Source organism: Cuculus canorus, chromosome 31 (genome assembly GCF_017976375.1).
Source record: "Cuculus canorus isolate bCucCan1 chromosome 31, bCucCan1.pri, whole genome shotgun sequence".
In the NCBI taxonomy this organism is placed as follows: Eukaryota; Metazoa; Chordata; class Aves; order Cuculiformes; family Cuculidae; genus Cuculus; species Cuculus canorus.
Genome location: NC_071431.1, coordinates 1370932 through 1385102, shown reverse-complemented (window position 1 = coordinate 1385102; position 14171 = coordinate 1370932). Strand labels below are relative to the sequence as shown.

General features: G+C 61.3%; 1 protein-coding gene across 2 annotated transcripts; it reads left to right on the top strand.

Moving 5' to 3' along the window:
- The first annotated feature begins 2276 nt into the window (after window positions 1–2276).
- Window positions 2277–14038, top strand: PHF1 (PHD finger protein 1). Of its 2 annotated transcripts, none has more exons than XM_054052016.1 (14): window positions 2277–2399; window positions 2508–2589; window positions 2689–2784; window positions 5878–5963; window positions 6074–6222; window positions 8290–8385; window positions 9450–9518; window positions 10446–10569; window positions 10660–10727; window positions 11363–11497; window positions 11681–11741; window positions 11838–11893; window positions 12694–12753; window positions 13765–14038. In XM_054052016.1, exons 1-14 carry the CDS (start codon window positions 2289–2291, stop codon window positions 14003–14005), a joined length of 1434 nt encoding a protein of 477 aa, XP_053907991.1. In that variant the 5' UTR covers window positions 2277–2288; the 3' UTR covers window positions 14006–14038. The 2 variants fall into 2 exon arrangements, with proteins under 2 accessions (XP_053907991.1, XP_053907992.1); XM_054052017.1 differs by having other exon boundaries at window positions 11661–11741; window positions 13765–14034.
- Window positions 14039–14171: the final 133 nt, after the last annotated feature.

Sequence of the window (14171 nt, the reverse complement as noted above, 5' to 3'; positions counted from 1 at the left end):
CCGCTCGGGAACGGCCACCGGGAACGGGGGGGGGAGCAGCGACCCCCGGGGACCCCCCCCGGGAAAACCCCCCCCCCCGGGAGACGCCTCCGTGAGACCCCCCGCAACCGGGACACCCCCAAACTGGGAGACAACCCCCAAACTGGGAGACAAACCCCCCCCCCCAAACTGGGAGACTCCAAACTGGGACCCCCCCAAACGGGACACCCCCAAACTGGGACCCCCCCCAAACTGGGATCCCCCAAACTGGGATCCCCCAAACTGGGACCCCCCCCCAAACTGGGAGACCCCCCCAAACTGGGAGACTGCAAACTGGGAGACAACCCCCAAACTGGGAGACACCCCCCCCCAAACGGGACACCCCCAAACTGGGAGACCCCAAACTGGGAGACGACCCCCCCCCAAACTGGGACCCCCCAAACTGGGAGACCCCAAACTGGGAGAGACCCCAAACTGGGAGACGACCCCCCCCCAAACTGGGACCCCCTCAAACTGGGAGACACCCCCCAAACTGGGAGACCCCCCCCCCATTCAGGACACCCCCAAACTGGGAGACCCCAAACTGGGAGACAACCCCCAAACTGGGAGAACCCCCCCAAATGGGACACCTCCAAACTGGGAGAACCCAAACTGGGAGACACCCCCAAACTGGGATACGACCCCCCCCAAACTGGGAGACCCCCCCAAACTGGGAGACAACCCCCCCAATCGGGACACCCCCAAACTGGGAGACAACCCCCAAACTGGGGGAACCCAAACTGGGACCCCCCCAAACGGGACACCCCCAAACTGGGAGACAACCCCCCCCCAAACTGGGAGACCGGAGACCCCAAACTGGGAGACAACCCCCCCCAAACTGGGAGACCCCAAACTGGGGTCCCCCCAAACTGGGAGACTCCCCCAAACTGGGATCCCCCCAAACCTGGGACCCCCCCCCCCTTCTTGGACCCCCTCAAACTGGGACACCCCCAAACTGGGAACCCTCCCGCCCATCTTGGACCCCCCCAAACTGCGACCCCCCCTCAACCCCCTCCCCAGATCACCCCCAAATCCACCTCTGGAGCCCCAAATCAACCTAAAATCACCCCCAAATCTAACCCTGAACCCCCAAATCACCCCAAAATCCACCTCTGGACACCCAAATCAACCCCAAAGCACCCCAAAATCCAACCCTGAACCCCCAAATCACCCCCAAATCCACCTCTGGAACCCAAAATCACCCCAAAATCCACCCCAGAAACCCCAAATCAACCCAAAGTCACCCCAAAATCCAACCCTGGAGCCACAAATCACCCCCAAATCCACCCCTGGAACCCAAAATCACCCCCAAATCAACGCCTGAACCCCCAAATCAGCCCAAAAATCCAACCTTGGACCCCCAAACACCCCAAAATCCACCTCTGGACTCCCAAATCTACCCCAAATCAACGCCTGAACCCCCAAATCACCCCCAAATCCAACCCTGGACCCCTGAAACCCCCCCCAAATCCACCTCTGCACCCCAAAATCCACCCAAAATCCACCCCTGGACCCCCAAATCACCCCAAATTCACCCCCGAACCCCCAAATCACCCTAAAATCCCCCCAATTTGGAGTGGGAATGCGTTTCCCTACTTGTGGGGTCCCCCCGATCCCCCCCCTTTTTTTTGCTCCCCCCTCCCCTTCAGCTCCCCCCCCCAAAAGATGCGATGGAGAGCAAATCGGGGTACACCCCCCCCCAGCCCCCCAGGTCACCCCCAAATCCACCTCTGGACACCCAAATCAACCCAAAAGCACCCCAAAATCCAACCCGGAACCCCCAAATCACCCCAAAATCCACCTCTGGACCCCAAAATCACCCCCAAATCCACCCCAGAAACCCCAAATCAACCCAAAGTCACCCCAAAATCCAACCCTGGACCCCCAAATCACCCCAAAATCCACCCCGGAACCCCCAAATCACCCCAAAAATCCAACCTTGGACCCCCAAACACCCCAAAATCCACCTCTGGACTCCCAAATCAACCCCAAATCAACGCCTGAACCCCCAAATCACCCCAAAATCCAACCCTGGACCCCTGAAACCCCGCCCAAATCCACCTCTGCACCCCAAAATCCACCCAAAATCCACCCCTGGACCCCCAAATCATCCCCAAATTCACCCCCGAACCCCCAAATCCCCCTAAAATCCCCCCAATTTGGTGTGGGAATGCGTTTCCCTACTTGTGGGGTCCCCCCTGATCCCCCCCTTTTTCTTCCTCCCCCTTCCCCCCAGCTCCCCCCCCCTTCCCCCCCCCTCCAAGGATGCGATGGCGAGCGAATCGGGGTGCCCCCCCCCCCCAGCCCCCCAATTTCGGGAGGGCCAGGACGTCCTCGCTCGCTGGACCGATGGTCTCCTCTACCTCGGGACCATCAAAAAGGTGGACTTTCCCCCCCAAAAATCAGTGCCCCCCCCCCCTTTAAAAAAATGGGGTTCCCCCCTTAAAAAATGGGGGGGGTCCCCCCCTTTTTAACCCCTTCCTCCCCAGGTGGACCCCGACCGTCGCGGCTGTTTGGTTCAATTTGAGGATAACTCCCAATTTCTCGTCCTTTGGAAAGACATCAGCCCAGGTTTAATTAACTATTAATTAATGACCCCCCCCCCCCAATTAATTAATGAATGGATCCCTCCTTAATTAATCAATGAATGAACCCCGGTTTCTTAATTAGCGGCTGTGCCCGGCGAGGACCAAGCGTGCTGCGTGTGCTCGGCGCCGAGCCTGAACCCCCAAAATCAACTCATTCGCTGCCAAAAGTGCGGACACGGTGAGAGCGCCCCCCGGAGCACCCCAAAATCCAACCCCCGGAGCACCCCAAAATGAAACCCCCAGAGCACCCCAAAATCCAACCCCCAGAGCACCCCAAAATGAAACCCCCAGAGCACCCCAAAATCCAACCCCCGGAGCACCCCAAAATCCAACCTGGAAACCCCCGGAGCACCCCAAAATCCAACCCCCAGAGCACCCCAAAATCCAACCCCCGGAGCACCCCAAAATGAAACCCCCAGAGCACCCCAAAATCCAACCTGGAAACCCCCAGAGCACCCCAAAATCCAACCTGGAAACCCCCGGAGCACCCCAAAATCCAACCCCCAGAGCACCCCAAAATCCAACCTGGAAACCCCTGGAGCACCCCAAAATCCAACCCCCAGAGCACCCCAAAATGCAACCCCCAGAGTACCCCAAAATTCAACCCCCAGAGCACCCCAAAATCCAACCTGGAAACCCCCAAATCACCCCAAAATCCAACCCGGAACCCCCCAAAATCAGCCCAAAATCCACCCCGGAACCCCCAAATTCAACCCGGAATCCCCCAAATATCACCCCAAAATCCACCCAGAACCCCCAAATCAACCCAAAATTCAACCCGGAACCCCCCAAAATCACCCCAAAATCCAACCTGGAACCCCCCAAATAGCGCCCCAAAATCCAACCCTGGACCCCCCAAAATCACCCCAAAATCCAACCTGGAACCCCAAAATCCAACCTGGAACCCTCCAAATAGCACCCCAAAATCCAACCCGGAACCCCCCCAAAATCACCCCAAAATCCAACCCGGAACCCCCGAATCACCCCAAAATCCACCCCGGGACTCCCAAATCACCCCAAAATCCAACCCGGAACCCCCAAATCAACCCTAAATCAACCTCTGGAACCCCAAATCACCCCAAAATCCAACCCGGAACCCCCCAAATCAACACAAAATTCAACCCTGGACCCCCCAAAATCACCCCAAAATCCACCCCGGAATCCCCCAAATATCACCCCAAAATCCAACCCGGAACCCCACAAAATCACCCCAAAATTCAACCCTGGACCCCCCAAAATCACCCCAAAAGCCAACCTGGAACCCCAAAATCCAACCTGGAACCCTCCAAATCACCCCAAAATCCACCTCTGGAACCCAAAATCACCCCAAAATCTACACCAGAACCCTAAAATCACCCCAAAATCCAACCGTGGACCCCCAAACACCCCCTATCCCCCCCAAACCCCCACCATTGACCCCCCCAACCCCCCCTGAACCCCCAAACTCCCCCTCCCACGACCCCCCCCACACTTTAACCCCCCAAACCCCCCCTCTAAACCCCCCTAAACCCCCTCATATCCCCCCAAAACACCCCCCTATCCCCCCCAAACCCCCACCATTGACCCCCCAACCCCCCCTGAACCCCCAAACTCCCCCCCCACAGCCCCCCTACTTTAACAGCCCCCCCATATCCCCCCAAACCCCCTTCTAAACTCCCCCAATCCCCCCAAAACACCCCATATCCCCCCCAAACCTCCACCACTGACCCCCCCAACCCCCCCTGAACCCCCAAACTCCCCCTCCCACAGCCCCCTCTACTTTAACAGCCCCCCCATATCTCCCCCAAACACCCCCCTAAAGTCCCCCAATCCCCCCCATATCCCCCCAAAACACCCCCTATCCCCCCCAAACCTCCACCATTGACCCCCCCAACCCCCCCTGAACCCCCAAACTCCCCCTCCCACAGCCCCCCTACTTTAACAGCCCCCCCATATCCCCCCCAAACACCCCCCTAAAGTCCCCCAATCCCCCCCATATCCCCCCAAAACACCCCCTATCCCCCGAAAACCTCCACCATTGACCCCCCCAACCCCCCCTGAACCCCCAAACTCCCCCCCCACAGCCCCCCCTACTTTAACAGCCCCCCCATATCACCCCAAACCCCCCTCTAAACTCCCCCATATCCCCCCAAAACCCCCCATATCCCCCCCAAACCCCCACCATTGACCCCCCCAACCCCCCCTGAACCCCCAAACTCCCCCTCCCACGACCCCCCCCACACTTTAACCCCCCAAACCCCCCTCTAAACCCCCCTGAACCCCCTCATATCCCCCCAAAACACCCCCCTATCCCCCCAAACCTCCACCATTGACCTCCCCAACCCCCCCTGAACCCCCAAACTCCCCCTCCCACGACCCCCCTACTTTAACAGCCCCCCCATATCCCCCCAACCCCCCTCTAAACTCCCCCATATCCCCCCAAAACACCCCATATCCCCCCCAAACCTCCACCATTGACCCCCCCAACCCCCCTGAACCCCAAACTCCCCCTCCCACGACCCCCCCACACACTTTAACCCCCCAAAGCCCCCTCTAAACCCCCCTAAACCCCCTCATATCCCCCCAAAACACCCCATATCCCCCCAAAACCTCCACCATTGACCCCCCAACCCCCCCTGAACCCCCAAACTCCCCCTCCCACGACCCCCCTACTTTAACAGCCCCCCCATATCTCCCCAAACCCCCTTCTAAACTCCCCCAATCCCCCCAAAACACCCCATATCCCCCCCAAACCTCCACCACTGACCCCCCCAACCCCCCCTGAACCCCCAAACTCCCCCTCCCACAGCCCCCTCTACTTTAACAGCCCCCCCATATCTCCCCCAAACACCCCCCTAAAGTCCCCCAATCCCCCCCATATCCCCCAAAACACCCCCCTATCCCCCCCAAACCTCCACCATTGACCCCCCCAACCCCCCCTGAACCCCCAAACTCCCCCTCCCACAGCCCCCCTACTTTAACAGCCCCCCCATATCCCCCCCAAACACCCCCCTAAAGTCCCCCAACCCCCCCCATATCCCCCCAAAACACCCCCTATCCCCCGAAAACCTCCACCATTGACCCCCCCAACCCCCCCTGAACCCCCAAACTCCCCCTCCCACGACCCCCCCACTTTATAACCCCCCCAAACCCCCCTCTAAACCCCCTATATCCCCCCAAAACCCCCTCATATCCCCCCCAAACCTCCACCATTGACCCCCCCAACCCCCCCCGAACCCCCAAACTCCCCCTCCCACGACTCCCCCCCCCCATTTTACACACCCCCCCCCAGCTTACCACCAGCAATGCCATCGCCCCCCCGCGCCCCCCTCGGGCTCCTGGATTTGTCGCCGCTGCGTCTTCGCTCTCGCCACGAAGGTGAGCCCCAAATTTAAAGGGGGGTCTGGGGGGGGGGGGTTGTTACCTCAAAATGGGGGTAATGGAGGGGTCCCCCACTTTTTTAACCCCCCCCTTTTTTCTTATCCCAGAGGGGGGGCGCTTTAAAGAAGGGTCCCCACGCTAAAGCCATGCTGGGAATGAAGAGGGTCCTCCCGTATCAACTTGGGGGGCTGGAATGGGACCCCCCCCACCTCGCCAACCGCCAGCAGTGCTACTGCTACTGTGGGGGACCCGGAGAGTGGGTGCAGCCCCCCCAAAATACCCCCATGTACACCCCTAAAATACCCCCCCGAACCCCAAAATACCCCCCTGAACCCCAAAATACCCCCTTTGCATCCCAAAATACCCCCCTTTGCATCCCAAAATACCCCCCCTTGCACCCCAAAATAACCCTCTCGGCACCCCAAAATACCACCCAGTGCCCCCCCCAAACCATCCTGCACCTCCAATTCCCCCCCTGCACCCCAAAATCCTCTCTCTGCACCCCAAAATACCCCTCTTGGACCCCAAAATACCCCTCTTGGACCCCAAAATACCCCCCCGAACCCCAAAATACCCCCTTTGCATCCCAAAATACCCCCCTTGCACTCCAAAATAACCCTCTCAGCACCCCAAAATACCACCCTGTGCCCCCCCCAACCATCCTGCACCCCCAATTCCCCTCCTGCACCCCAAAATCCTCTCTCTGCACCCCAAAATACCCCTCTTGGACCCCAAAATACCCCCCTATGCACCCCAACATACCCCCCGAACCCCAAAATACCCCCTTTGCATCCCAAAATACCCCTCTTGCACCCCAAAATAACCCTCTCAGCACCCCAAAATACCACCCTGTGCACCCCCAAACCATCCTGCACCCCCAATTACCCCCCTGCACCCCAAAATCCTCTCTCTGCACCCCAAAATACCCCTCTTGGACCCCAAAATACCCCCCCGAACCCCAAAATACCCCCCTTTGCATCCCAAAATACCCCCCCTTGCACCCCAAAATAACCCTCTCGGCACCCCAAAATACCACCCTGTGCACCCCCAAACCATCCTGCACCTCCAATTCCCCCCCTGCACCCCAAAATCCTCTCTCTGCACCCCAAAATACCCCTCTTGGACCCCAAAATACCCCCCGAACCCCAAAATACCCCTCTTTGCATCCCAAAATACCCCCCTTGCACCCCAAAATAACCCCCTTGCACCCCCTAAAGCCCCCCCGCACCCCAAAATACCCCTAGAACCCCCCAATACCCCTCCCGCACCCCCAAAGCCCCCCCAAAACCCCCCTCTGCACCCCCAAACCCCCCTCTGCACCCCCCAAAGCCCCCCCAAAACTCCCAATGCCCCCCTGCACCCCTCAAAGCCCCCCCAAACTCCCCCTGCACCCCTCAAAGCGCCCCCCAAACCCCTCCTGCACCCCTCAATGCCCCCTAACCCCCCCCAAAGCCCCTCCAACCCCCCTCAACACCCCCAAAACCCCCCAAACCCCCCCTGCACCCCCAAATCCCCCTCAAAACCCCCAATGCCCCCCTGCACCCCTCAAAGTGCCCCCCAAACCCCTCCTGCATCCCTCAATGCCCCCTAAACCCCCCCAATAGCCCCTCCAACCCCCCCCGCACCCCCAAATCCCACCCAAAACCCCCTCTGCACCCGCAAATCCCCCCTCAAACCCCCAAATCCCCCCCAATCCCCCCCAAAACCCCCCCTGCACCCCTCAAAGACCCCCCAAAACCCCCTCAACCCCCCCAACCCCCCCCAATGCCCACCCTGCACCCCCCAAACGCCCCACAATGCCCCCCATGCCCCCCCAAATCCCCCCTAAACCCCCTCAAAAGCCCCCCAACTTCCCCTGCACCCCCGAATCCCACCCAAAACCCCCTCTGCACCCCCAAATCCCCCCTCAAACCCCCTCTGCACCCCCAAATCCCCCCAACCCCCCCCTGCACCCCTCAAAGACCCCCCCAAAACCCCCTCAACGCCCCCCAAACCCCCCCAATGCCCACCCTGCACCCCCAAACCCCCCTAAACCCCTCCAAAAGCCCCCCTAACCCTGCTCTGCACCCCCAAATCCCCCCCAAAACACTCCATCACCCCCCAAAAAAAAACCCACACACCCCCAAACTCTTCCACCCCCCCCCAAAATCCCACCCCCCCACTCCTCTGACACCCCCTTTCCCCCCTCAAAACAATCCACCCCCCCCCAAATAAACACTCATCCCCCTAAAAATCCTTCTCCCTTCCTCCTATTCCTTTTAAAGCCCCCCCAAAAAACTGGGGGCCCCCCCAAAAAATCAGTGACCCCCCCTTTTTCCCCCAGATGGAATCTGAAGATGCTGCAATGCCGGAGCTGCTCCCAATGGTTCCATGAAGCCTGTACCCAGTGTCTGAGCAAACCGCTGCTCTACGGGGACCGGTGGGGGCCCGGGGGGGGCAAAAATGGGGGGGGGGGCTGGGGGGGTCCGGGGGGGTCAGAGGGAATTGGGGTGGGGGGGCTGGAATGGTTTGGGGGGGGTCTGGGAGGTTGCGGGGCTCTGGGAGGTTAAGGGTTAATGGGGTTAAAGAGGGTTTGGGAGGGGTAAAAATAGTGGGGGGGGGCAAAAATAGAGGGGGGGGCTGGGGGGGTCCGAGGGTGTCAGGGGGTATTGGGGTAGGGGGGCTGGAATGGTTTGGGGGGGGTCTGGGGTGTTGGGGGGCTCTGGGAGGTTAAGGGTTAATGGGGTTAAAGGGGGTTAAAGGGGGGTTTGGGGGGGGGGGAAGTAGTGGGGGGGGTAAAAAAATAGGGGGGGGCTGGGGGGGGGGTCCGGGGGGGTGAGGGGGAATTGGGGTGGGGGGGCTGGAATGGTTTAGGGGGGGGTCTGGGGGGTTGGGGGGCTCTGGGAGGTTAAGGGTTAATGGGGTTAAAGGGGCGTTTGGGGGGGGGCAAAAATGGGGGGGGGGCAAAAATTGGGGGGGGAGTCTTGGGGGGTCCGGGGGGGTCAGAGGGAATTGGGGGTGGGGGGGCTGGAATGGTTTGGGGGGGTCTGGGGGGTTGGGGGGCTCTGGGAGGTTAAGGGTTAATGGGGTTAAAGGGAGGTTAAAGGGGGGGTTTGGGGGGGGAAAAGTAGTGGGGGGGGTTTAAAAAAATAGGGGGGGCTGGGGGGGGTCCGGGGGGGTCAGAGGGAATTGGGGGTGGGGGGGCTGGAATGGTTTGGGGGGGTCTGGGGGGTTGGGGGGCTCTGGGAGGTTAAGGGTTAATGGGCTTAAAGGGGCGTTTGGGGGGGGGCAAAAATGGGGGGGGGCAAAAATTGGGGGGGGGGGAGTCTGGGGGGGTCCGGGGGGGTCAGAGGGAATTGGGGTGGGGGGGCTGGAATGGTTTGGGGGGGGTTTGGGGGATTGGGAGTGGGGGGAGGTGTAATTTGGGGTTCCCTCCCCTCATTTTTGTGCCCCCCCCAATTTTTTTGCCCCCCATATTTTTGTGCCCCCCCCCCCCTTTTCCAGGTTTTATGTCTTCGAATGCTGTGTCTGCACGGGGGGGGCCGAGAGCGTCCGGCGGCTGCCGCTGCGCTGGTGAGGGGGGCGGGGGGGGCACCCCAAAAAATAGGGGAACCCCCCCCCACACTGCCCCCCCCCAAAAAAGAGACCCCCCCAGTGCCCCCCAAAAAAAGGGATCCTCTCCACTGCCCCCCCCCCAAAATGGGACCCCCCCCCATCCTGCCCTCCCAAAATTGGACACCCCCCATTACCCCCCCATTCTGCCCCCCCAAAATGAGACCCCCCCCAAAAGGGACCCCCCCAAAATGAGATCCCCCCCCACTGCCCCCCTCAAATGGGACCCCCAACTGCCCCCCCCCCCAATTCCTGGCTTCCCAAACCACACCTCCCCCTCACTAAATTTTTGGGGTCCCCTCTCAATTTTGCCCCCCCCCTTATTTTTTGCCCCCCCCCGAATTTTGGGGTGTCCCCCCCTTGTTTCTCAGCCCCCCCCCCCCAATCTTACCCCCCCGTCTCTCCATCTCCTTCCCACTGGATCCCCCCCCTCTATTATCGGGGTCCCTCCCCATTTTTTTGGGGTCCCCCCAATTTTTGGGGTCCCCCCTTAATTTTTAGGGTCCCCCCTTCATTTTTGAGCCCCCCTCGATTTCGGGGTCCCCCCCCCTTTTTGTACAACCCCCCCCATCCCATCTCTTTCCCCCCCCCCTTCCATCTCCTTCCCATTGCATCCTCCCCTATTATCAGGCTCCAAACCCATTTTTTGGGGTCCCCCCTTATTTTTGGGGGTCCCCCCTTATTTTTTGGGGTTCCCCCTAATTTTCACCCCCCTCTTTGCTTCACAGCCCCCCCCAAACCCCCTCACCCCCCCATCCCATCGCTTTCCCCCCCCTCTTCCATCTCCTTCCCATTGCATCCTCCCCTATTATCCGGCTCCAAACCCATTTTTTGGGGTCCCCTTTTATTTTTTGGGGTCCCCCTCCTTATTTTTGGGGTCCCCCCCAGGGTGGACGTCGCCCACCTCATCCTCTACCACCTCAGCGTGTGCTGCAAGAAGAAATACTTCGATCTGGAGCGCGAGATCCTGCCCTTCGCCAACGCCAACTGGGACGCCCTCCTGCTCGGGCCGGTATTGGGGTCCCCCCCCAGCACCCCAACATTTTTGGGGGGCCCCTAAAGTTCGTGGGGACCCCCCCCTCAAATCCTTTTTATTCCTCAGCTCGCTGAGACCCCAAAGGGCGAGAGGTACCGGCAGCTTCTCGGAGCCCTGAATGCCCACAAGGACAGGTGGGGACCCCAAAACTCTGCACCCCAAAATCTGACTGCCCACCCCGCACCCCAAAATCCAAATGGACCCCCCAACACCCCAAGATCCTGACCCCCCCCACCCCAAAATCCACTTGAACCCCCAAACCCCCTTTTGCCTCCCCCAAACCCGCCCTGAACCCCCAAACCCCTCTTTGCCCCCCAACTCTGCCGAACCCCTAAATTCTCCCCCCAGGGCCCCCCCAAAGCCCCTTTTGCCCCTCCTGGACTCCCCCCTGAACCCCTCAAATCCCCTCCCCATAACCCTCCCCATAACCCCCCATGAACCCCAAAACCCCCCTTTGCCCCCCCAACCCCCTTGAACCCCCAAATTCACCCCTCAGAGCCCCTCTAAACCCCCTGTGAACCCCAAAACCCCCCTTTGCCCCCCAACCCCCTTGAACCCCCAAATTCACCCCTCAGAGCCCCTCTAAATCCCCTGTGAACCCCAAAACCCCCCTTTGCCCCCCCAACCCCCTTGAACCCCCAAATTCACCCCTCAGAGCCCCTCTAAACCCCCTGTGAACCCCAAAACCCCCCTTTGCCCCCCCAACCCCTCTTTCCCCCCCCAGGGCCCCCCCAAACCCCCCCTGAACCCCAATTTTGTGCCCCCCCAGATTCATTTCAGGTCGGGAGATGAAGAAACGCAAAGGGCTCTTTGGGCTTCACACTCGGGCGCCCCCCCCGCTGCCCCCCAACTTTTTGGGGGGGCTCCCCCCTTCCTCCTCCTCCCTTCTCCCCCCCCCCACCAGGTGAGCAACCCCGGGGGGGGCCCCCCCTTTACCTGTACGCCCCCAAAACGGGGGTCCCCCCCCCAAAAGGCTTTTTTCCCCCCCTAAAAAGGGGGTGCCCCCCAAAAAAAGGGGGGTTCTCCCCCCAAAAGGGGGTGTCCCCCCCCCAAACATGCAAGATAAGGAGGGGGGGGTCTCTTCCAGCTCCCCCCCAGGGCAAGAAAAGGGGGGGCCCCGCCGTCGCCCACCCCCCCGCCGCGCACAGGTACGCCCCCCCCCCCCCAAATCAACGCTGTACCCCTAAATTTTATAAGGGGGGGTCCCCCCAAATTTTAATAGTCTCCCCCCCCCCCCAATTTAGGGCCCCCCCGGAGGGTCCTACAACTTCCGAAGGACGGACGCGCGCTGCCCCCCCAGGTTTGGGGGTCGGGGGGGGGAATTTGGGGGGGCTCAGGGGGTTTTGGGGTGATTTGGGGGGGGCTGGAGGTTGGGGGGGGGCCCAGGGTGGATTTTGGGGGGGTCAGGGGTGGTTTCGGGGGGGGCTCTGAGGATTTTGGGGTGGTTTGGGGGGCTCCAGGGTGGATTTTGGGGGGGTCAGGGATGATTTTGGGGGGGCTCTGAGGATTTTGGTGGATTTGGGGGGTCTCTGGGGTGGTTTGGGGGGGTCCAGGGTGGATTTTGGGGGGGGCTCTGAGGATTTTGGGGTGATTTGAGGGGTCTCTGGGGTGGTTTGGGGGGGGCCCAGGGTGGATTTTGGGGGGGGCTCTGAGGATTTTGGGGTGATTTGGGGGGTCTCTGGGGTGGTTTGGGGGGGCCCAGGGTGGATTTTGGGGGGGTCGGGGATGATTTGGGGGGGCTCTGAGGATTTTGGTGGATTTGGGGGGTCTCTGGGGTGGTTTGGGGGGGTCCAGGGTGGATTTTGGGGGGGTCAGGGATGATTTCGGGGGGGCTCTGAGGATTTTGGTGGATTTGGGGGGTCTCTGGGGTGGTTTTGGGGGGTCCAGAGTTGATTTTGGGGGGGTCAGGGATGATTTCGGGGGGGCTCTGAGGATTTTGGGGTGATTTGGGGGGGTTGGAGTTTGGGGGGGCTCAGGGGAAGGGATTTGGGGGGGATTGGGGGGGGTACCTGGGGTGTTTTGGGGGGGGGGTCTGGGGTTTGGGGGGGTCCGAGGGGGGTTTTGGGGTGCCGGCCCCCCCCGTTTCACCACCCCCCTCAGCCCCCCCATCCGGATGTTCGCGTCCTTCCACCCCTCGGCCAACACCGCCCCGGCTCGCAGGTGGGTGGGGGGGTACTGGGAGGCACTGGGAGGGCACTGGGAGGGACTGGGAGGCCACTTGAGGGGAACTGGGAGGTACTGGGAGGCACTAGGAGGGACTGGGGGGTTCCGGGGGGGCACTTGGGGGGCACTGGGAGGGACTGGGAGTGACTGGGGGGTCCTGGGGGGCATTGGGAGGCTACTGGGAGGGCACTTGGGGGGCACTGGGAGGGACTGGGAGGCACTGGGAGGGGACTGGGAGGGCACTGGGGAGGAGCTGGAGGGCACTGGGAGGCACTGGGAGGGGACTGGGAGTGACTGGGGGGTCCTGGGGGGCACTGGGAGGGACTGGGAGGGTACTGGGAGGGCACTTGGGGGGCACTGGGAGGGTCCTGGGAGGCACTGGGGGGGTACTGGGAGGGACTGGGAGGGCACTTGGGGGGCACTGGGAGGGACTGGGAGGCACTGGGGGGGTTACTGGGAGGGTGCTTGAAGGGACTGGGAGGCACTGGGGGTGACTGGGATGCACTGGGAGGGACTGCAAGGGCACTGGGAGGGAGTGTTCTATACTGGTCTAAACTGGTCTGCACTGGCCCGTACTGGTCCTTACTGGGGGCCTGTATGAACTATACTGGGATGGGTGGGGGCCCATACTGGTCTGTGTGGTTCTATACTGGTCTAAACTGCCCCGTACTGGTCCTTACTGATCCATACTGGTCCTTACTGGGGGCCTGTACTAGCATATATTGGAAGGGTGGGGGCCCATACTGGTCTGTGTGGTTCTATACTGGTCTAAACGGGTCCGTATTGGCCTGTACTGGTCCATACTGGTCCTTACTGGGGGCCTATACCATATTGGCCCGTACTGGTCCATACTGGTCCTTACTGGGGGTCTATACTAGCCTATACTGGGAGGAGTGGGGGCCCATATTGGTCTGTGTTGTTCTATACTGGTCTAAACGGGTCTGTACTGGCCCGTACTGGTCCGTACTGGTCCATACTGGTCCGTACTGGTCCATACTGGTCCCGCAGCGCCGCCAGCCCGGCCCCCGAGAGCCCCGAGCGCCCCCCCCGCCGCCCGCCAGGCCCCGCCCACTCCAAACAGACCACGCCCACTCGGGCGCAAACCACGCCCTTTCACCACCAAACCACGCCCACGTCGCCTCAGGCCCCGCCCCCTCCGCGCGTGCTCGCCCGGCGCGTGACCCTGGACGGGACGGTGCAGTACCTGGTGGAGAGGGGCGGGGCCGGAGCGCTCGGGGACCCCCAATAAACACCGACTGGGAGCACTGGTCTGTACTGGGAGCCTCTACTGGGAGTACTGGGAGGGTTGGGGGCCCGGTCTGAGAGCGCTGGGCAGTACTGGTCCACACTGGTCCATACTGGGAGCCTATACTGGGTGCACTGGTCCATAGTGGGAGGACAGGGGCCATACTGGG